Here is a 25,000-nt window from a genome sequence, read left to right as displayed (position 1 = left end):
ACAGTCCAGCACAACAACACCCCCTTAACTAGACCTGGAGAGCTTCAGGTAGAGAGAGACATGTCTTATTGGCAGACTAAATAGCCTTGGTTTCTCAAATGACTGCCTCGCCTGGTTCACCAACTACTTCTCAGATAGAGTTCAATGTGTCAAATCGGAGGGCCTGTTGTCTGGACCTATGGCAGTCTCTATGGGGGTGCCACAGGGTTCAATTCTTGGGCCGACTCTTTTCTCTGTGTATATCAATGACGTCGCTCTTGCTGCTGGTGACTCTCAGATCCACCTCTACGCAGACGACACCATTTTCTATACATCTGGCCCTTCATTGGACACTGTGTTAACAAACCTCCAAACGAGCTTCAATGCCATACAACACTCCTTCAGTAGCCTCCAACTGCTCTTAAACACTAGTAAAACTAAATGCATGCTCTTCAACCGAACGCTGCTTGCACCCGCCCACCCGACTAGAATCACTACTCTCGACGGGTCTGACCTAGAGTATGTGGACAACTACAAATATCTAGGTGTCTGGTTAGACTGTAAACTCTCCTTCCAGACTCACATTAAGAATCTCCAATCCAAAGTTAAATCTAGAATCGGTTTCCTATTTCGCAACAAAGCCTCCTTCACTCATGCTGCCAAACATGCCCTCGTAAAACTGACTATCCTACCGATCCTTGACTTCGGCGATGTCATTTACAAAATAGCCTCCAACACTCTACTCAGCAAATTAGTCTATCACAGTGCCATCCGTTTTGTCTCCAAAGCCCCATATAATACCCACCACTGTGACCTGTACGCTCTTGTTGGCTGGTCCTCACTACATATTCGTCGCCAAACCCACTGGCTCCAGGCCATCTATAAATCACTGCTAGGCAAATCCCCGCCTTATCTTAGCTCATTGGTCACCATAGCAACACCCACCCGTAGTCTGCGCTCCAGCAGGTATATCTCACTGGTCATCCCCAAAGCCAACACCTCCTTTGGCCGCAATTCCTTCCAGTTCTCTGCTGCCAATGACTGGAACAAATTGCAAAAATCTCTGAAGCTGGAGACACTTATCTCCCTCACTAACTTTAAGCATCAGTTGTCAGAGCACCTTACCGATCACTGCACCTGTACACAGCCCATCTGAAATTAGCCCACCCAACTACCTCATCCCTATATTGTTATTTATTTTGCTCATTTGTACCCCCAGTATCTCTATTTGCACATCATCTCTTGCACATCTATCATTCCAGTGTTAATACTAATTGTAATTATTTTGCACTATAGCCTATTTATTGCCTTACCTCCATAACTTGCTACATTTGCACACACTGTATATATATGTATTTCTGTTGTATTTTTGACTTTGTTTTGTTTTACCCCATATGTAACTCTGTGTTGTTGTTTTTATCGCACTGCTTTGCTTTATCTTGGCCAGGTCGCAGTTGTAAATGAGAACTTGTTCTCAACTGGTTTACCTGGTTAAATAAAGGTGGGAAAAAAAACAAAAAAATAAAATAAATTTTGTCTGGACTGTGGTGAGACAACATCAACAGGAGAAAGAGCAGGAGCAGGAGAAGAACAGAGCACTAGAGGAGAGGATCAGAGTGCTGGAGGAGAAGGTGAAAATGATGACGGGTGACATAGAACAACCCATTAGAGAGCTGGCCACCCCCGCAGAGAAGCCAGCAGAACAGCCCACCTCAGACCCTGGCCAAAGTCTCGACACCGCAGCAGAACAGTACACACTAAACTCGGACCATAGCCTTGACATCACAGCCAGACAAACAAATTAAGAACCCCTGGGGATCCCAACCCCTCTGAGCAACCCCCCCCCCCGTCAGCCACCCTGATAGCCCTCATGACGACCCCCTCACCCACTGAGGACATACACAAGCCACAGATTGTACTCCTTATGGACTCAAATGGGAAATACATACAAGAAAATAAACTTTTTCCCAAACACACAGTGTCTAAACTCTGGTGTCCAAACACCCAGCGCGCCCTAGACCTTCTGTCTGAGGACCAACTAGGATCACCCAGCCACATAATAATACACACAGGCACAAACGACCTGAGAACACAGCAGGAAAGGGTGGCCACATCACTCAAGGGCGTGATAGAAAAAGCTTATTCTACTTTCCCCAACGCACAAGTGGTTATCTCAACCTTGCTACCACGAAAATACTTCCACCCTGCTACAATACAGCAGGTACACGCAAGTATTACCCGTGACTGTGCATCAAAACTAAATGTCTACCTGGCCCACCACTCCACCCTGGACTTGAACAGCCTTTACGACCAGGTCCACCTATACAAGGCAGCAGTGCCCACCTTCGCCCGGACCCTAAAGGATATCGCCCTCAACCGCAGACCCAACACCTCACACAGGAGCAACAGATCAACAGACACCCCGCCCAGACCAGCGAGACACTCTCCCAGACCTGCGGGACCCCCCACCCCGGACCTACACATAGAGGACCCCCGCTGAGAGGACCTACATCCAGACCACAGCACCATCAGCCACATCCACCCCCCTACCCGCACCCCCACCAATTAACACCCCCCCCCAAGTCAACCATGCCCACACCCCATGCAGGCCCCCTCAGATCAGACCTGTGCCCTTCCTACCCACCCCATGCCCCCCACTCCCGCAAAGAGGGCCTCAACATGAAAGTCACACATACGCCCAGGCCGTGAGCTGGCAAACAGGCCCAACCCCCACTCTTACACTAGGTCCAAGCCAATGGCATGTACCAGATGCTCAGCAGGCTCTGCTCACAATTACTGGCCTGAGGCCAAACCACACGACCAACAACATTAGACACTTTATGGAACACAAAGCCTTCACTATCTCATCCTGGAATATCCAAGGCCTGAGGTCATCTGCCTTTGGCCTAAAGAGCAGGAACCTGGACTTCACCAAAGAAATCAGAAATACAGACATTGTCATCCTACAAGAAACATGATATAGAGGAGACGGACCCACTGGTTGCCCTCTAGGTTACAGAGAGCTGGTAGTCCCATCCACCAAACTACCAGGTGTGAAACAGGGAAGGGACTCAGGGGGTATGCTAATTTGGTATAGAGCAGACCTAACTCACTCTATTAAATTAATCAAAACAGGAACATTTTACATTTGGCTCGAAATTCAAAAGGAAATGATCTCAACAGAGAAAAATGTGGTACCTATATCCCCCTACTAGAATCCCCATACTTTAATGAAGACAGCTTCTCCATCCTGAAGGGGTAAATCAATCATTTCCAGACCCAGGGACATGTACTAGTCTGTGGCGACCTAAATGCCAAAACTGGACAAGAACCTGACACCCTCAGCACACAGGGGGACAAACACCTACCTGGAGGTGACAGCATTCCCTCCCCCATATGCCCCCCTACGCACAACTACGACAACATAACCAACAAAAACGGGTCACAACTCCTGCAGCTCTGTCGCACACCGGGTATGTACATAGTCAATGGTAGGCTTCGAGGGGACTCCTATGGTAGGTACACCTATAGCTCATCTCTTGGCAGTAGTACTGTAGACTACTTTATCACTGACCTCAACCCAGAGTCTCTCAGAGCGTTCACAGTCAGCCCACTGACACCCCTATCAGACCAAAGCAAAATCACAGTCTACTTGAACAGAGCAATACTCAATCATGAGGTATCAAAGCCAAAGGAACTAAATAATATTAAGAAATGCTATAGATGGAAGGAAAGTAGTGTTGAAACCTACAAAAAAAGAATTAGGCAACAACAAATTCAATCCCTTTTAGACAACTTCCTGGACAAAACATTCCACTGTAATAGTGAAGGTGTAAACTTGGCAGTAGAAAACCTAAACTATACATTTTACCTCTCAGCTTCCCTATCAAATCTAAAAATCTCTAACAGAAAACCGAAGAAAAGTAACAACAGTGACAAATGGTTTGATGAAGAAGGCAAAAACCTAAGAAAGAAATTGAGAAACCTATCCAACCAAAAACATAGAGACCCAGAAAATCTGAGCCTACGCCTTCACTATGATGAATCACTAAAACAATACAGAAATACACTACGGAAAAAGAAGGAAAGGATGTCAGAAATCAGCTCAATGTAATTGAAGAATCCATAGACTCTAACCACTTCTGGGAAAATTGGAAAACACTAAACAAACAACAACACGAAGAGCTATCTATCCAAAACTGAGATGTATGGGTAAACCACTTCTCCAATCTTTTTGGCCCTATAACAAAGAACAAACAGCAAAAAAATATAAATGATCAAATGCAAATCTTAGAATCAACTATTAAAGACTACCAGAACCCACTGGATTCTCCAATTACATTGAATGAACTATAGGACAAAATACAAACCCTCCAACCCAAAAAGGCAAGTGGTGTTGATGGTATCCTCAATGAAATGATAAAATATACAGACCACAAATTCCAATTAGCTATACTTAAACTCTTTAACATCATCCTTAGCTCTGGCATCTTCCACCAATATTTGGAACCAAGGACTGATCACCCCAATCCACAAAAGTGGAGACAAATTTGACCCCAATAACTACCGTGGGATATGCGTCAACAGCAACCTTGGGAAAATCCTCTGCATTATCATTAACAGCAGACTAGTTCATTTCCTCAGTGAAAACGATGTACTGGCAAATGTCAAATTGGCTTTTTACCAAATTAGTGTACGACAGACCACGTATTCACCTTGCATACCCTAATTGACAAAAAACTAAACAAAACAAAGGCAAAGTCTTCTCATGCTTTAATGATTTCAAAAAAACGTTTGACTAAATTTGGCATGAGGGTCTGCTATACAAATTGATGGAAAGTGGTGTTGGGGGAAAAACATAGGACATTATAAAATCCATGTACACAAACAACAAGTGTGTGGTTGAAATTGGCAAAAAACACACACATTTCTTTCCACAGGGCCGTAGGGTGAAACAGGGATGCAGTTTAAGCCCCACCCTCTTCAACATATATATCAACGAATTGGCGAGGGCATTAGAACAGTCTGCAGTACCCGGCCTCACCCTACTAGAATCTGAAGTCAAATGTCTACTGTTTGCTGATGATCTGGTGCTTCTGTCACCAACCAAGGAGGGCCTACAGCAGCACCTAGATCTTCTGCACATATTCTGTCAGACCTGGGCGCTGACAGTAAATCAAAGTTAGACAAAAACAATGGTGTTCCAAAAAAGGTCCAGTTACCAGGACCACAAATACAAATTCCATCTAGACACTGTTGCCCTAGATCACACAAAAATCTATACATACCTTGGCCTAAACATCAGCGCCACAGGTAACTTCCACAAAGCTGTGAATGATCTGAGAGACAAGGCAAGAAGGGCCTTCTATGCCATCAAAAGGAACATAAAATTTCACATACCAATTAGGATCTGGCTAAAAATACTTGAATCAGTTATAGAATCCATTGCCCTTTATGGTTGTGAGGTCTGGGGTCCGCTCACCAACCAATAATTCACAAAATGGGACAAACACCAAATTGAGACTCTGCATGCAGAATTCTGCAAAAATATCCTTTGTGTACAACGAAAAACCCCAAATAATGCATGCAGAGCAGAATTAGGCCGATACCCGCTAATTATCAAAATCCAGAAAAGAGGCGTTAAATTCTATAACCACTTAAAAGGAAGCGATTCCCAAACCTTCCATAACAAAGTCATCACCTTCAGAGAGATGAACTTGGAGAAGAGTCCCCTAAGTAAGCTGGTCTTGGGGCTCTGTTCACAAACACAAACAATTAGACCCAACCAAATCATATGAAAACAAAAAGAGAATTACTTGACACATTGGAAACAGTGAGTACACAGTGGCAGAATACCTGACCACTGTGACTGACCCAAACTTAAGGAAAGCTTTGACTATGTACAGACTCAGTGAGCATAGCCTTGCTATTGAGAAAGGCCACGTAGGCAGACCTGGTTCTCAAGAGAAGACAGGCTATGTGCACACTGCCCACAAAATGAGATGGAAACTGAGCTGCACTTCCTAACCTCCTGCCAAATGTATGACAATATTAGAGACACATATTTCCCTCAGATTACATAGATCCACAAAGAATTCGAAAAAACAAACCCAATTTTTATAAACTCCCTTATCTACTGGCTGAAAAACCACAGTGTGCCATCACAGCTGCAATATTTGTGACCTGTTGCCACAAGAAAAGAGCATCCAGTGAAGAACAAACACCATTGTAAATACAACCCATATTTATGTTTATTTATTTTCCCATTTGTACTTTAACTTTTTGCACATTGTTACAACACTGTATATATACAGTGAGGGAAAAAAGTATTTGATCCCCTGCTGATTTTATACGTTTGCCCACTGACAAAGACATGATCAGTCTATAATTTTAATGGTAGGTTTATTTGAACAGTGAGAGACAGAATAACAACAATAAAATCCAGAAAAATGCATGTCAAAAATGTTATAAATTGATTTGCATTTTAATGAGGGAAATAAGTATTTGACCCCTCTGCAAAACATGACTTAGTACTTGGTGGCAAAACCCTTGTTGGCAATCACAGAGGTCAGACGTTTCTTGTAGTTGGCCACCAGATTTGCACACATCTCAGGAGGGATTTTGTCCCACTCTTCTCCAAGTCATTAAGGTTTCGAGGCTGACGTTTGGCAACTCGAAATCTCAGCTCCCTCCACAGATTTTCTATGGCATTAAGGTCTGGAGACTGGCTAGGCCACTCCAGGACCTTAATGTGCTTCCTCTTGAGCCACTCCTTTGTTGCCTTGGCCGTGTGTTTTGGGTCATTGTCATGCTGGAATACACATCCACAACCCATTTTCAATGCCCTGGCTGAGGGAAGGAGGTTCTCACCCAAGATTTGACGGTACATGGCCCCGTCCATCGTCCCTTTGATGTGGTGAAGTTGTCCTGTCCCCTTAGCAGAAAAACACCCCCAAAGCATAATGTTTCCACCTCCATGTTTGACGGTGGGGATGGTGTTCTTGGGGTCATAGGCAGCATTCCTCCTCCTCCAAACAGGCGAGTTGAGTTGATGCCAAAGAGCTCGATTTTGGTGTCATCTCACCACAACACTTTCACCCAGTTCTCCTCTAAATCATTCAGATGTTCATTGGCAAACTTCAGACGGCCCTGTATATGTGCTTTCTTGAGCAGGGGGACCTTGCGGGCGCTGCAGGATTTCAGTCCTTCACGGCATAGTATGTTACCAATTGTTTTCTTGGTGACTATGGTCCCAGCTGCCTTGAGATCATTGACAAGATCCTCCGGTGTAGTTCTGGGCTGATTCCTCACTGTTCTCATGATCATTGCAACTCCACGAGGTGAGATCTTGCATGGAGCCCCAGGCCGAGGGAGATTGACAGGTTTTTTGTGTTTCTTCCATTTGCGAATAATCGCACCAACTGTTGTCACCTTCTCACCAAGCTGCTTGGTGATGGTCTTGTAGCTCATTCCAGCCTTGTGTAGGTCTACAATCTTGTCCCTGAGATCCTTGGAGAGCTCTTTGGTCTTGGCCATGGTGGAGAGTTTGGAATCTGATTGATTGATTGCTTCTGTGGACAGGTGTCTTTTATACAGGTAACAAGCTGAGATTAGGAGCACTCCCTTTAAGAGTGTGCTCCTAATCTCAGCTCGTTACCTGTATAAAAGACACCTGGGAGCCAGAAATCTTTCTGATTGAGTGGGGGTCAAATACTTATTTCCCTCATTTTTTAATTTTTAATTTTTATTTCACCTTTATTTAACCAGGTAATCCAGTTGAGAACAAGTTCTCATTTACAACTGCGACCTGGCCAAGATAAAGCAAAGCAGTGCGATAAAAACAACACAGAGTTACATATGGGGTAAAAAACATAAAGTCAAAAATACAACAGAAAATATATATACAGTGTGTGCAAATGTAGCAAGTTATGGAGGTAAGGCAATAAATAGGCTATAGTGCAAAATAATTACAATAGTATTAACACTGGAATGATAGAAGTGCAAGAGATTATGTGCAAATAGAGATACTGGGGTGCAAAAGAGCAAAATAAATAACAATATAGGGATGAGGTAGTTGGGTGGGCTAATTTCAGATGGGCTGTGTACAGGTGCAGTGATCGGTAAGGTGCTCTGACAACTGATGCTTAAAGTTAGTGAGGGAGATAAGAGTCTCCAGCTTCAGAGATTTTTGCAATTCGTTCCAGTCATTGGCAGCAGAGAACTGGAAGGAATGGCGGCCAAAGGAGGTGTTGGCTTTGGGAATGACCAGTGAGATATACCTGCTGGAGCGCAGACTACGGGTGGGTGCTGCTATGGTGACCAATGAGCTAAGATAAGGCGGGGATTTGCCTAGCAGTGATTTATAGATGGCCTGGAGCCAGTGGGTTTGACGACGAACATGTAGTGAGGACCAGCCAACAAGAGCGTACAGGTCACAGTGGTGGGTAGCGTATGGGGCTTTGGAGACAAAACGGATAGCACTGTGATAGACTACATCCAATTTGCTGAGTTGAGTGTTGGAGGCTATTTTGTAAATGACATCGCCGAAGTCAAGGATCGGTAGGATAGTCAGTTTTACGAGGGCATGTTTGGCAGCATGAGTGAAGGAGGCTTTGTTGTGAAATAGGAAGCCGATTCTAGATTTAACTTTGGATTGGAGATTCTTTATGTGAGTCTGGAAGGAGAGTTTACAGTCTAACCAGACACCTAGGTATTTGTAGTTGTCCACATACTCTAGGTCAGACCCGTCAAGAGTGGTGATTCTAGTCGGGTGGGCGGGTGCCAGCAGCGTTCGATTGAAAAGCATGCATTTAGTTTTACTAGTGTTTAAGAGCAGTTGGAGGCTACTGAAGGAGTGTTGTATGGCATTGAAGCTCGTTTGGTGGTTTGTTAACACAGTGTCCAATGAAGGGCCAGATGTATACAAAATGGTGTCGTCTGCGTAGAGGTGGATCTGAGAGTCACCAGCAGCAAGAGCGACATCATTGATATACACGGAGAAAAGTGTCGGCCCAAGAATTGAGACTGCCATAGGTCCAGACAACAGGCCCTCCGATTTGACACACTGAACTCTATCTGAGAAGTAGTTGGTGAACCAGGCGAGGCAGTCATTTGAGAAACCAAGGCTATTTAGTCTGCCAATAAGAATGCGGTGGTTGACAGAGTCGAAAGCCTTGGTCAGGTCGATGAAGACGGCTGCACAGTACTGTCTATTATCAATCGCGGTTATAATATCGTTTAGGACCTTGAGCGTGGCTGAAGTGCACCCATGACCAGCTCGGAAACCGGATTGCATAGCGGAGAAGGTACGGTAGTATTCGAAATGGTCGGTGATCTGTTTGTTAACTTGGCTTTCAAATACTTTCGAAAGGCAGGGCAGGATGGATATAGGTCCATAGCAGTTTGGATCTAGAGTGTCACCCCCTTTGAAGAGGGGGATGACCGCGGCAGCTTTCCAATCTCTGGGGATCTCAGACGTTATGAAAGAGAGGTTGAACAGACTAGTAATAGGGGTTGCGACAATTTCGGCGGCTAGTTTTAGAAAGAAAGGGTCCAGAATGTCTAGCCCAGCTGATTTGTAGGGGTCCGGATTTTGCAGCTCTTTCAAAACGTCAGCTGTCTGAATTTGTGTGAAGGAGAAGCGGGGGGGGCATGGGCAAGTTTCAGCGGAGGGTGCAGAGTTGGTGGCCGGGGTAGTGGTAGCCAGATGGAAAGCATGGCCAGCTGTAGCAAAATGCTTGTTGAAATTCTCGATTATTGTAGATTTATCGGTGGTGATAGTGTTTCCTAGCCTCAGTGCAGTGGGCAACTGGGAGGAAGTGCTCTTATTCTCCATGGACTTTACAGTGTCCCAAAACTTTTGGAGTTAGTGCTACAGGATGCAAATTTCTGTTTGAAAAAGTTTGCCTTTGCTTTCCCTGACTGCTTGTGTATATTGGTTCCTAACTTCCCTGAAAAGTTGCATATCGCGGGGGCTATTTGATGCTAATGCAGTACGCCACAGGATGTTTTTGTGCTGGTCAAGGGCAGTCAAGTCTGAGGAGAACCAGGGGCTATATCGGTTCTTAGTTCTGTATTTTTGAATGGGGCATGTTTATTTAAGATTGAGAGGAAATTACTTTTAAGGAACAACCAGGCATCCTCTACTGACGGAATGAGATCTATATCCATCCAGGATACCTGGGCCAGGTCAATTAGGAAGGCCTGCTCGCTAAAGTGTTTTAGGGAGCGTTTGACAGTGATGAGGGGTGGTCGTTTGACCGCGGACCTGCTACGGACGCAGGCAATAAGGCAGTGATCGCTGAGATCCTGGTTGAAGACAGCTGAGGTGTATTTAGAGGGTATGTTAGTCAGGATGATATCTATGAGGGTACCCATGTTTACGGATTTAGGGTTGTACCTGGTAGGTTCGTTGATAATTTGCGTGAGGTTGAGGGCATCTAGTTTGGATTGTAGGATGGCCGGGGTATTAAGCATATCCCAATTTAGGTCACCAAGCAGTACGAACTCTGAGGATAAATGGGGGGCAATCAATTCACATATGGTGTCCAGGGCACATCTGGGGGGCTGAGGGGGTCTGTAGCAAGCGGCAACAGTGAGATACTTATTTCTGGAAAGGTGGATTTTTAGAAGTAGAAGCTCAAACTGTTTGGGCACAGACCTGGATAGTATGATAGAGCTCTGCAGGCTATCTCTACAGTAGATTGCAACTCCACCCCCTTTGGCAGTTCTATCTAGATGGAAAATGTTATAGTTGGGGATGGACATTTCAGAATTTTTGGTGGCCTTCCTGAGCCAGGATTCAGACACTGCTAGAACATCAGGGTTGGCGGAGTGTGCTAACGCAGTGAATAACGCAAACTTAGGAAGTAGACTTCTGATGTTTACGTGCAAGAAACCAAGACTTTTGCGATTACAGAAGTCAGCAAATGATAGCGCCTGGGGAGTAGGAGTGATACTGAGGGCTGCAGGGCCTGGGTTAGCCTCTACATCACCAGAGGAACAGAGGAGGACTAGAATAAGGATACGGCTAAAGGCTTTAAGAACTGGTCTTCTAGTGCGTTGGGTACATAGAATAAAGGGGGCAGATTTCGGGTGTTGTAGAAAAGATTCAGGGCATTATGTACAGACAAGGATATGGAAGGATATGAGTAATGTGGGGGTAAACCTAAGCGTTGGGTAACAATGAAAGAGATAGTATCACTAGAGGCACCAATTGAGTCGGTCTCTGCGTGTATGGGGGTGGGACAAAGGAGCTATCTAAGGCAGGTTTAGCTGGGCTGGGGGATCTACAGTGAAATAGTACAATTAGAAATAACCGAAACAACAATAAGCTAACCATGTTTGGGCTGAGGCTAAACATAAACAGGATGTAGTACCGTAAAAAGGAACAGTCCAGCAGACATCAGCTGTATAGCTGAGTTATCATAAGGTCCGGTGAACAGCAATAGGATAGTTCGGAGGCTGCTAAAGCACTAGCAGGTAAGAGGCCACGGCTAGCGTGTGCTAGCGGGCCGGGGCTAGCAGATGGAATCTTCGTGGTCGACGTCGTCGTAACCACATCAGACGATTTCGTCGGCAGACCAGTCGTGTAGGATCGGCGGGGCTCCGTGTCAACACTAGGTGGTCCCGTCCGGTTGACAGAGAGGTAGATAGCCGGGAGATGGGCCTAGCTCGAGGCTAGCTCAGGGCTAACTGGTGCTAGCTTTGGGACAAGTGGTGATTAGTGGTGATTAGCCAACAACAACATCCATTCGCCAGACCACAGCGTCCATTTAGTTGAAGCTAGCTGGTAGCGATGAATCCGGAGTTAAAGGTCCAGTGATTCAGTGATTCCGGCAGAAAAACTGATATGTTCTGGGTCGATAACGCGCTGTGCAGACTGGCCGAATATCCGGTGATTAATATCCAGTGATTAAATTAATCCCGCAGGAAAAAAATCCAATGTTCTGGGTGAAATACCGCTAACTGTGGCTAATAGCAAGTAGCTAGTTAGCTGGCTAGCTAGTTTCAACTGGAGATTCTAGATAAAAGGTAAGTCAATAATAGAATCCGTTCCACATTGAGTGAGGCGGGTTGCAGGAAAGTATATTTTGTAGAAGGATGAAAAGTCTGATAGGGAAATATGTAAGAAAAACACAAAAAAACAGGGTATTTACAGGCTATTTACAGACACACGACAAAAACAGAACTGCACTACTTCGCCATCTTGGCATTTTTGACATGCGTTTTTCTGGATTTTTGTTGTTATTCTGTCTCTCACTGTTCAAATAAACCTACCATTAAAATCAGCTCTGGCATCTTCCCCAACATCTGGAACCAAGGACTGATCACCCCAATCCACAAAAGTGGAGACAAATTTGACCCCAATAACTACCGTGGGATATGCGTCAACAGCAACCTTGGGAAAATCCTCTGCATTATCATTAACAGCAGACTAGTTCATTTCCTCAGTGAAAACAATGTACTGAGCAAATGTCAAATTGGCTTTTTACCAAATTACCGTACGACAGACCACGTATTCACCCTGCACACCCTAATTGACAAACAAACAAACCAAAACAAAGGCAAAGTCTTCTCATGCTTTGTTGATTTCAAAAAAGCTTTTGACTCAATTTGGCATGAGGGTCTGCTATACAAATTGATGGAAAGTGGGGTTGGGGGAAAAACATACGACATTATAAAATCCATGTACACAAACAACAAGTGTGCGGTTAAAATTGGCAAAAAACACACACATTTCTTTCCACAGGGCCGTGGGGTGAGACAGGGATGCAGTTTAAGCCCCACCCTCTTCAACATATATATCAACGAATTGGCGAGGGCACTAGAACAGTCTGCAGCACCCGGCCTCACCCTACTAGAATCTGAAGTCAAATGTCTTCTGTTTGCTGACGATCTGGTGCTTCTGTCACCAACCAAGGAGGGCCTACAGCAGCACCTAGATCTTCTGCACAGATTCTGTCAGACCTGGGCCCTGACAGTAAACCTCAGTAAGACAAAAATAATGGTGTTCCAAAAAAGGTCCAGTTGCCAGGACCACAAATACAAATTCCATCTAGACACCGTTGCCCTAGAGCACACAAAAAACTATACATACCTCGGCCTAAACATCAGCGCCACAGGTAACTTCCACAAAGCTGTGAACGATCTGAGAGACAAGGCAAGAAGGGCCTTCTATGCCATCAAAAGGAACATAAAATTTGACATACCAATTAGGATCTGGCTAAAAATACTTGAATCAGTTATAGAACCCATTGCCCTTTATGGTTCTGAGGTCTGGGGTCCGCTCACCAACCAAGAATTCACAAAATGGGACAAACACCAAATTGAGACTCTGCATGCAGAATTCTGCAAAAACATCCTCTGTGTACAACGTAAAACACCTAATAATGCATGCAGAGCAGAATTAGGCCAATACCCGCTAATTATCAAAATCCAGAAAAGAGCTGTTAAATTCTATAACCACTTAAAAGGAAGCGATTCCCAAACCTTCCATAACAAAGCCATCACCTACAGAGAGATGAACTTGGAGAAGAGTCCCCTAAGTAAGCTTGTCCTGGGGCTCTGTTCACAAACACAAACAGACCCCACACAGCCCCAGGACAACAACAACAACAACACAACTAGACCCAACCAAATCATGAGAAAACAAAAAGAGAATTACTTGACACATTGGAAAGAACAAACAAAAAAACAGAGCAAACTAGAATGCTATTTGGCCCTAAACAGAGAGTACACAGTGGCAGAATACTTGACCACTGTGACTGACCCAAACTTAAGGAAAGCTTTGACTATGTACAGACTCAGTGAGCATAGCCTTGCTATTGAGAAAGGCCGCCGTAGGCAGACCTGGCTCTCAAGAGAAGACAGGCTATGTGCACACTGCCCACAAAATGAGGTGGAAACTGAGCTGCACTTCCTAACCTCCTGCCAAATGTATGACCATATTAGAGACACATATTTCCCTCAGATTACAGCGATCCACAAAGAATTCGAAAACAAACCCAATTTTGATAAACTCCCTTATCTACTGGGTGAAAAACCACAGTGTGCCATCACAGCTGCAATATTTGTGACCTGTTGCCACAAGAAAAGGGCAACCAGTGAAGAACAAACACCATTGTAAATACAACCCATATTTATGTTTATTTATTTTCCCATTTGTACTATAACTATTTGCACATTGTTACAACACTGTATATATACATAATATGACATTTGAAATGTCTTTATTCTTTTGAAACTTCTGAGTGTAATGTTTACTGTTAATATTTATTGTTTATTTCACTTTTGTTTACTATCTACTTCACTTGCTTTGGCAATGTTAACACACGTTTCCCATGCCAATAAAGCCCTTAAATTGAATTGAAATTGAATTGAGAGAGAGAGAGAGAGAGAGAGAGAGAGAGAGAGAGAGAGACAGGGACAGGGACAGAGACAGAGACAGACAGAGAGAGACAGAGACAGACATAGAGACAGAGAGAGACAGAGACAGAGACAGAGACAGAGACAGAGAGAGAGAGAGAGAGAGAGAGAGAGTGAGAGAGAGAGAGAGAGAGAGAGAGAGAGAGAGAGAGAGACACAGGGACAGGGACAGAGACAGAGACAGAGACACAGAGAGAGAGACAGTGACAGACAGAGAGAGACAGAGACAGATACAGAGACAGAGACAGAGAGAGAGAGAGAGACAGAGAGAGAGACAGAGACAGACATAAAGAGAGACAGAGAGAGAGAGAGCGAGACAGAGACCGCCAGAGACAGACAGAGACAGACAGAGACAGACAGAGAGAGACAGAGACAGAGACAGAGAGAGAGACAGGGACAGGGACAGAGACAGAGACAGAGACACAGACAGAGACAGAGACAGAGAGAGACAGAGACAGAGACAGAGACAGAGACAGAGAGAGACAGAGACAGAGACAGAGACAGAGACAGAGAGAGAGAGAGAGAGAGAGAGAGAGAGAGAGAGAGAGAGAGAGAGAGAGAGAGAGAGAGAGAGAGAGAGAGAGAGAGAGAGAGAGAGAGAGAGAGAGAGACAGGGACAGGGACAGAGACAGAGACAGACATAGAGACAGAGAGAGACAGAGACAGAGACAGAGACAGAGACAGAGAGAGAGAGAGAGAGAGAGAGAGAGAGAGAGAGAGAGAGAGAGAGAGAGAGAGAGAGAGAGAGAGAGAGAGAGAGAGAGAGAGAGAGAGAGAGAGAGAGAGAGAGAGAGAGAGAGAGAGAGAGAGAGAGAGACACAGGGACAGGGACAGAGACAGAGACAGAGACACAGAGAGAGAGACAGTGACAGACAGAGAGAGACAGAGACAGATACAGAGACAGAGACAGAGAGAGAGAGAGAGACAGGGACAGGGACACAGACAGACAGAGAGAGACAGAGAGAGAGAGAGAGAGAGAGAGAGAGAGAGAGAGAGAGAGAGAGAGAGAGAGAGAGAGACGAGAGAGAGAGACAGGGACAGAGACACAGACAGAGACAGAGACACAGAGAGAGAGACAGAGAGAGAGACAGAGACAGACATAAAGAGAGACAGAGAGAGAGAGAGCGAGACAGAGACCGCCAGAGACAGACAGAGACAGACAGAGACAGACAGAGAGAGACAGAGACAGAGACAGAGACAGAGAGAGAGACAGGGACAGGGACAGAGACAGAGACACAGACAGAGACAGAGACAGAGAGAGACAGAGACAGAGACAGAGACAGAGACAGAGACAGAGAGAGACAGAGACAGAGACAGAGACAGAGACAGAGACAGAGAGAGAGAGAGAGAGAGAGAGAGAGAGAGAGAGAGAGAGAGAGAGAGAGAGAGAGAGACAGGGACAGGGACAGGGACAGAGACAGAGACACAGAGAGAGAGACAGAGAGAGAGACAGAGACAGACAAAAAGAGAGAGAGACAGAGAGAGAGAGAGAGAGCGAGACAGAGACCGCCAGAGACAGAGACAGACAGAGAGAGACAGACAGAGACAGACAGAGACAGAGAGAGACAGAGACAGAGACAGAGACAGAGACAGAGAGAGACAGAGACAGAGACACAGACAGACAGAGAGAGAGACAGAGAGAGAGACAGAGACAGACATAAATTGAGACAGAGAAAGAGACAGAGACATAGACAGAGAGACAGAGAGAGACAGAGACAGAGACAGAGACAGAGAGACAGAGACAGAGACAGAGACAGAGACAGAGACAGAGACAGAGACAGACGCAGGCCGTGTCGGAATACCTGTACTTGCGTTCTAAATAGTAATCATTATGCGAAAATGTAACGCTTAATGGTATGTGACATTCAGAAAATGTTTTATTCTTTAAATGGCAGGATGTCATACTCTCTCTCTCTCTCTCTCTCTCTCTCTCTCTCTCTCCATCCCTCCCCGTTAGGTCCAGACCCCCCAGCAGATCAGACAGTGGTTATAGAGGAGTTTAGGTTCCTCTCTCAGAAGCTCTTTGTCTCTGTGTCTGTGTTCGCTGGACTGGGGATCCTACTGGGGATAGTGTGTCTCACATTCAACATCTACAACAGCAATGTCAGGTAAGCTGTGTGTGTGCATACAGCATTTGTTCTATCCCAATTTCTAAGCGTGTTTGAATGTGTGAAATACAGTGATTCAGAGAATATTTATTTAGATCCTAAATCCATCAAACAGGATCTATCCAATTTTCCCACTACTTGACAAATCTTTTATATCAGTCATTCAACGTTACTCTTAACAAGGATATTCACATCTCGGGTTTGTGAGCTTGACAGTTAAATATCTGTGTGTCAGTCATTCAGCGCGACTCTTAACAAGGATATTCACATCTCGGGTTTGTGAGCTTGACGGTTAAATATATGTGTGTCAGTCATTCAGCGCGACTCTTAACAAGGATATTCACATCTCGGGTTTGTGAGCTTGACAGTTAAATATCTGTGTGTCAGTCATTCAGCGCGACTCTTAACAAGGATATTCACATCTCGGGTTTGTGAGCTTGACAGTTAAATATCTGTGTGTCAGTCATTCAGCGCGACTCTTAACAAGGATATTCACATCTCGGGTTTGTGAGCTTGACGGTTAAATATCTGTGTGTCAGTCATTCAGCGCGACTCTTAACAAGGATATTCACATCTCGGGTTTGTGAGCTTGACGGTTAAATATCTGTGTGTCAGTCATTCAGCGCGACTCTTAACAAGGATATTCACATCTCGGGTTTGTGAGCTTGACAGTTAAATATCTGTGTGTCAGTCATTCAGCGTGACTCTTAACAAGGATATCCCAAACTTAGTTTGCATTTGGTGACAGACCGCTAATATTCTCCTACTGTGTGACACTGTGATATTATTATTATTATTATATTATATTAATATACTGTGTGACAGTCTGGGTTCTCTGGGTTCTCTGGGTGCCTCAGATAGAGGGAGTCAGACTGACAGAGGCATTGTGTAGAGGGAGATAGCGTGTGTGTGTGTGTGTGTGTGTGTGTGTGTCTGCATTCTGTGTTTAGAGTTAGATGGAGAGCCTGACGGACAGAAATATCAGTTTGTGTGTGTGTGTGTGTGTGTGTGTGTGTGTGTGTGTGTGTGTGTGTGTGTGTGTGTGTGTGTGTGTGTGTGTGTGTGTGTGTGTGTGTGTGTGTGTGTGTGTGTGTGTGTGTGTGTGTGTGTGACTATGACTATGACAGGTACATCCAGAACTCCCAGCCCTACCTGAACAACATGACGGCGGTGGGGTGTATGATGTCTCTGGCTGCTGTGTTCCCTCTGGGCCTTGACGGACACCACATACACAGGAAGCATTTCCCCGTTGTCTGCCAGGTACACAGGAAGTACAAAGGAAGTGGAGCCATAACACTAAAGCATTGTGGGGGATTGAGTTTTATGGGTACAGGAATGCTCTGGGGTGACGTGTTCCCCTAGGTAAAGATCCTAGCCTTAACAAATAGTAAGGATAATTATAAACTGACCCAAGATCTTCACCCTACATCTGCAGCTAAAGGGAAGTGGATCCTACCACTGAGGCATTATGGGGGTTTGAGTTTTATGGGTGTGTTAGAATTATTGTACGAAGGCAGTTGAGGTCATATGAATAACTGCCAAATGAGAACATGACTTTGAAAAGGAATTATTTTTTAATAACTATTATATTTAACACATTAATACTTTTGACAATAATTGTTTTTATCCCCCACCAGTTATGTAAATGAATTATTATTGTTTAATAGATGCATAGATACAATACATTATTTATATTTCTTTCCTCTATTCCCCGGTTCTTTCCGGCCAGTTCCGTCTGTGGCTGCTTGGCCTGGGCTTCAGCCTGGCTTACGGCTCTATGTTCACTAAGATCTGGTGGGTCCACACCGTCTTCACCAAGAAGGATGACAAGAAAGAGAAGAGGAAGGTAAATACAAAGGAGAGTGACTGGCTAAAGAAACAAGGGAAGGAAGGAAGGAAGGTGAATGAAAAAGAGAGTACCTGCCTGGTTTTCTGGCTGGGAGGCAGTGGAGCGTGGGATACGTTCCAAACGCTGAACTACTATTAACTCTACTCCTGGGTAGCGTCCCAAATGGCACCCTATTCCCTATGTAGTGCACTCCCTCCCTCCTTCCCTCCATCTCCAGAGAGAGAGAGAGCGAGACAGAGAGAGAGAGAGACAGAAAGAGAGAGAGAGACAGAGAGAGAGAGAGAGAGAGAGAGAGAGAGAGAGAGCAGAAAGAGAGAGAGAGAGAGAGAGAGAGAGATAAAACGAGGAGACTAGTGGACGATCTGTCACTTAACTTAACAGCCATTCATTCATTTTCAGCCAGTAACCAGCCAGCCAGTCATTTTCAGCCATTCAGCCAGTAACCAGCCAGCCATTCAGCCAGCAAGTAACCAGCCAGCCAGTCATTCAGCCAGCCAGCCAGCAACCAGCCAGCCATTCAACCAGCCAGCAGCCATTCAGCCAGCCACCAACCAGCCATTCAGCCATTCAGCAACCAGCCAGCAACCAGCCAGCCAGCCATTCAGCCAGCCAGCAACAAGCCAGCCAGTCATTCAGCCATTCAGCCATTCAGCCATTCAGCCAGCCATTCAGCCAGCCAGCCAGCCATTCAGCCATTCAGCCATTCAGCCAGCCAGCCAGCAACCAGCCAGCCAGCCATTCAGCCATTCAGCCAGCCAGCAACAAGCCAGCCAGTCATTCAGCCATTCAGCCAGCCAACAACCAGCCAACCATTCAGCCATTTAGCCGATCAGCCAGCAACCAGCCAACCAGCCATTCAGCCAGACAGCCATTCAGCCAGCAGCCAGCCAACAACCAGCCAGCCAACCAGCCATTCAGCCAGCAGCCATTCAGCCAGCAGCCAGCCAACAACCAGCCAGCCAACCAGCCATTCAGCCAGACAGCCATTCAGCCAGCAGCAGGCAACAACCAGCCAGCCAACCAGCCATTCAGCCATTTAGCCGATCAGCCAGCAACCAGCCAACCAGCCATTCAGCCAGCAGTCATTCAGCCAGCAGCCATTCAGCCAGCCAGGCCCCCTACTCAGAGCCTACGTCCCAAATAGCACCCTATTCCCTATATAGTGCATTACTTTTGACCAGGGCCCATTGGGTGTCCCAGAGGGCTCTGATCAAAATTGTAGTGCTCTATGTAGTGTAAAGGGTGCCATTTGGGGCACAGACAGAAGGCTGGAGCGAGGCGCTCCGATTGATGCTCTCTGTTATTGTAATTTTGAGTTTGCATCCCAATATTACACTTTATATTCAACACAGAAGACTGAAATATAACAAAACTGTTTGACATAGAAACACCGGATTCTCTGCAGGTTTTGTAGAAATAATGTTTATTAATGATGAAATGATGAAAAATATTAATAACATTCCACCCATGAGGCCTTTAGAGAGGGCGATTTGGTCATCTGACTGCAGGAAAGGGCTACAGATTTAAATAGACTTCTACCTTAGTGTTTTTCAACTGAATTACTGATACATCTACTAGATAGAAGATAGTGTAGACTTCATACACCTCCTGTGGTTTATCTTTCTGCTGTCTTTCTGTAGCCTCCTGTAGCTCAGTTGGTAGAGCATGGCGCTTGCAACGCCAAGGTTGTGGGTTCGATTCCCACGGGGAGCCAGTATGAAAAATGTATGCACTCACTAACTGGAAGTCGCTCTGGATAAGAGCGTCTGCTAAAATGAGTAAAATGTAAAATGCTATAGTGGGAGTGTCCAAAATGGCACCCTTTTCCCTATATAGTGCACTACTTTTGACCAGGGCCCATAGGGAATAGGGTTCCGTTTGGGCTGCAGTTCTTTATCTTTCTGCTTACTATGAGTAATAGTACATTTACCGTATTGGCCCTTTTTCTCTCCTGGCTTTGTTTTCCTTTCAAACAGTTACATAAAAGAGTATTCTTACCCATCAACTCTATCAATGAGCGCTGCTCGCGGGTTCTGATTCGATATGGACCCTCTTTGTCTGTTTCAATGTTACGGCCCAACCAGACGCTTTGGGGCAGATTGAACCGGCCTCTTGGTGATGGATCATTGTTTTCTCTTCAGGCTCCAGTCTATTTATAGCATTGTTAATCCCTCACAGTCAAACCAAATGGATTCAGGTCTGGGCCTTGGGTCCATGATCCCCTGTGTGCATCCACCCGAGAGTGCATCCCAAATGGCGCCCTATTCCCTATATAGTGCCAATGGTCAACAGTAGTACACTGACTATACCACTGGTCAACAGTAGTACACTGACTATAACACTGGTCAAAAGGGTGGTCTAGAGGGGTGGTCTAGAGGGGTAGAGGGGTGGTCTAGAGGGGTGATCTAGAGGAGTGATCTAGAAGGGTGGTCTAGAGGGGTGGTCTAGAAGGGTGGTCTAGAGGGGTGGTCTAGAGGGGTAGAGGGGTGGTCTAGAAGGGTGGTCTAGAGGGGTGATCTAGAAGGGTGGTCTAGAGGGGTGATCTAGAAGGGTGGTCTAGAGGGGTGGTCTAGAGGGGTAGAGGGGTGGTCTAGAGGGGTGGTGTAGAGGGGTGGTCTAGAAGGGTGGTCTAGAGGAGTTGTCTAGAGGGGTAGAGGGGTGGTCTAGAAGGGTGGTCTAGAGGGGTGATCTAGTGTGGTGGTCTAGAGGGGTGGTCTAGAGGGGTGGTCTAGAGGGGTAGAGGGGTGGTCTAGAGGGGTGGTCTAGAGGGGTGGTCTAGAGGGGTGGTCTAGAAGGGTTGTCTAGAGGAGTGATCTAGAGGGGTGGTCTAGAGGGGTGGTCTAGAGGGGTGATCTAGAGGGGTAGAGGGGTGGTCTAGAGGGGTGATCTAAAGGGGTGGTCTAGAAGGGTGGTCTAGAAGGGTGGTCTAGAGGGGTAGAGGGGTGGTCTAGAGGGGTGATCTAGATGGGTGGTCTAGAGGGGTGATCTAGAGGGGTGGTCTAGAGGGGTGGTCTAGAAGGGTGGTCTAGAAGGGTGGTCTAGAAGGGTGGTCTAGAGGGGTAGAGGGGTGGTCTAGAGGGGTGATCTAGAGGGGTAGAGGGGTGGTCTAGAGGGGTGATCTAGAGGGGTGATCTAGAGGGGTGGTCTAGAGGGGTGATCTAGAGGGGTGATCTAGAGGGGTAGAGGGGTGGTCTAGAGGGGTAGAGGGGTGGTCTAGTGTGGTGGTCTAGAGGGGTGGTCTAGAGGGGTGATCTAGAGGGGTGGTCTAGAGGGGTGATCTAGAGGGGTGGTCTAGAGGGGTGGTCTAGAAGGGTGGTCTAGAGGGGTAGAGGGGTGGTCTAGAGGGGTGATCTAGAGGGGTAGAGGGGTGATCTAGAGGGGTGATCTAGAGGGGTAGAGGGGTGGTCTAGAGGAGTAGAGGGGTGGTCTAGTGTGGTGGTCTAGAGGGGTGATCTAGAGGGGTAGAGGGGTGGTCTAGAGGGGTAGAGGGGTGGTCTAGAGGGGTGGTCTAGAGGGGTGGTCTAGAGGGGTGGTCTAGAGGGGTGGTCTAGAGGGGTAGAGGGGTGGTCTAGTGTGGTGGTCTAGAGGGGTGATCTAGAGGGGTGGTCTAGAGGGGTGGTCTAGAGGGGTAGAGGGGTGGTCTAGAGGGGTGGTCTAGTGCAGGGGTTCCCAAACGTTTTCACTCAGGCCCCCCTTCCAGCATTGGGGCAAACGGCAATTTCCCGAACACTTGCGTCTATTTCTATGGGCACAAGCATTGTTCATGACACAAACTGTTCACACCCCTCTTGTTGGTGGAGAGAGCATTTAGCAGGTTTAAAGCTTATTTCCTGCAATTCTACACATTTTGTCATGGGGCAGAGAAAATGTTGGAGGATTAGAGCTCATTTTCTTGCAATGCTGTACATTTTGCCATGTCTAATGTGTATTCATTTGATATTTGAGTGACTCAAACATTACAACAAAATCTATGCGCTAAAAAACCTAGCTAAAATGTTTTTGCTTACATGGGCTAGTTGATCTGGACATTTCTGACAAGGTATAAATAGGTCTCTAAGGTCTGCAATGACTGACAGGACGAGAGGAAAACTGATGATGCACAACCCAATTTAGAAATTGCACCTTGTTTATTCTAATATTACAACTTTCAAGAATAAGTTGCCGACCCCTCTCGTCCCCACTATGGAGCGCGCTCCTCTGTTTGGGAACCACTGGTCTAGCGTTCTAAGCTGCTGCTCCGTGCATGGGTTCAACTCTGACTCACTGCCAAGTAGAGATGTTTCTACAACTTAATTGGAGTCCACCTGTGGTAAATTCAATTGATTGGACATGATTTGGAAAGTCACACAAATGTCTATAGAAGGTCCCACAGTTGACAGTGCATGTCAGAGCAAGGGATTGTCCGTAGAGCTCTGAGAAAGGATTGTGTCGAGGCACAGATCTGGGGAAGGGTACCAAAACATTTCTGCAGCATTGAAGGTCCCCAAGAACACAGTGGCCTCCATCATTCTTAAATGGAAGAAATCTGGAACCACCAACACTCCTAGAGCTGGCCGCCCGGCCAAACTGAGCAATCGGGGGAGATGGGCCTTGGTCAGAGAGGTGACCAAGAACCCGATGGTCACTCTGACAGAGCTCCAGAGTTCCTCTGTGGAGATCGGAGAACCTTCCAGAAGGACAAACATTTCTGCAGCACTCCACCAATCAGGCCTTTATGTTAGATTGGCCAGACGGAACCACTCCTCAGTAAAAGGCACATGACAGACCGCTTGGAGTTTGCCAAAAGGCACCTAAAAGATTCTCTGGTCTGATGAAACCAAGATTGAACTATTTAGCCTGAATGCCAAGCGTCACGTCTTGAGGAAACCTGGCACCATCCCTACGGTGAAGCATGGTGGTGGCAGCATCATGCTGTGGGGATGTTTGTCAGTGGCAGGGACTGGGAGACTAGTCAGGATCGAGGGAAAGATGAACGGAGCACAGAGTACAGAGAGATCCTTGATGAAAACCTGCTCCAGAGCGCTCAGGACCTCAGACTGGGGAGAAGGTTCACCTTCCAACAGGACAGCGACCCTAAGACAACGCAGGAGTGGCTTCAGGACAAGTCTATGAAACTCCCCAAATACAGGTGCGTCAAGCTTGTAGCGTCATACCCAAGAAGACTCGCGGCTGTAATCGCCGCCAAAGGTGCTTCTACAAAGTACTGCGTAAAGGGTCTGAAAACGTATGTAAATGTCATATTTCAGGTTTTAATTTTTAATAAATTAACAAAAATGCCTAAAAACCTGTTTTTGCTTCGTCATTATGGGGTATTGTGTGTAGATTGATGAGGGGAAAAAAAACTATTTAATCCATTTTAGAAAAAGGCTGTAATGTAAAAAAAAAAATGTGGAAAGGTCAAGGGGTCTGAATACTTTCCGAATGCACTGTAGGGAATAGGATGCCAAATGAGTGAACTATATATGGAATAGGGTGCCATTCAAGACACGGCCTAACTGACCAGTCCTCCTATATGATTCCTTGCAGCACCTGGAGCCGTGGAAACTCTACACCACCGTGGGGGTGCTGCTGGTCATCGACGTGATGTCACTCATGATCTGGCAAATAGTTGATCCTCTACACATCACTGTGGAGGTATGAGTCAGATAGATGATCCTCTACACATCACTGTGGAGGTATGGGTCAGATAGTTGATGCTCTAGTCTATACATCACTGTGGAGGTATGAGTCAGATAGTTGATCCTCTACACATCACTGTGGAGGTATGAGTCAGATAGTTGATCCTCTACACATCACTGGAGGTATGAGTCAGATAGTTGATCCTCTACACATCACTGGAGGTATGAGTCAGATAGTTGATCCTCTACACATCACCGTGGAGGTATGAGTCACATAGGTGATCTTCTACACATCACTGTGGAGGTATGAGTCAGAAAGTTGATCCTCTACACATCACTGTGGAGGTATGAGTCACAGTTGATCCTCTACACATCACTATGGAGGTATGACTCACATAGTTGATCCTCTACACATCACTGTGGAGGTATGAGTCAGATAGTTGATGCTCTAGTCTGCACATCACTGTGGATATATGAGTCACATAGGTGATCCTCTACACATCACTGTGGAGGTATGAGTCACATAGTTGATGCTCTACACATCACTGTGGAGGTATGGGTCAGATAGTTGATGCTCTAGTCTATACATCACTGTGGAGGTATGAGTCAGATAATTGATGCTCTAGTCTACACATCACTGTGGAGGTATGAGTCAGATAGTTGATCCTCTACACATCACTGTGGAGGTATGAGTCACATAGTTGATCCTCTACACATCACTGTGGAGGTATGAGTCACATAGTTGATCCTCTACACATCACTGTGGAGGTATGAGTCACATAGTTGATCCTCTACACATCACTGTGGAGGTATGAGTCACATAGTTGATCCTCTACACATCACTGTGGAGGTATGAGTCACATAGGTGATCCTCTACACATCACTGTGGAGGTATGAGTCACATAGGTGATCCTCTACACATCACTGTGGAGGTATGAGTCACATAGTTGATCCTCTACACATCACTGTGGAGGTATGAGTCACATAGTTGATGCTCTAGTCTACACATCACTGTGGAG

General features: G+C 45.9%; 1 protein-coding gene across 1 annotated transcript in view; it reads left to right on the top strand.

Moving 5' to 3' along the window:
* The window catches only part of gabbr1b (gamma-aminobutyric acid (GABA) B receptor, 1b), a 261,260-nt gene that overhangs the window by 206,490 nt on the left and 29,770 nt on the right, over positions 1-25,000 (top strand). Inside the window, exons 16-19 of the mRNA XM_041903830.2 lie at positions 16,364-16,514; positions 17,642-17,774; positions 18,244-18,360; positions 23,890-23,997. Coding sequence (XP_041759764.1) covers positions 16,364-16,514; positions 17,642-17,774; positions 18,244-18,360; positions 23,890-23,997 — 509 coding nt within the window. The remainder of the gene's footprint in view (positions 1-16,363; positions 16,515-17,641; positions 17,775-18,243; positions 18,361-23,889; positions 23,998-25,000) is intronic.

The sequence above is a fragment of the Coregonus clupeaformis genome, chromosome 17 (assembly GCF_020615455.1).
Source record: "Coregonus clupeaformis isolate EN_2021a chromosome 17, ASM2061545v1, whole genome shotgun sequence".
Classification (NCBI taxonomy): domain Eukaryota; kingdom Metazoa; phylum Chordata; class Actinopteri; order Salmoniformes; family Salmonidae; genus Coregonus; species Coregonus clupeaformis.
The sequence above is the reverse complement of the archived record's forward strand: the minus strand, read 5'-3'. Positions and strand labels throughout refer to the sequence as shown.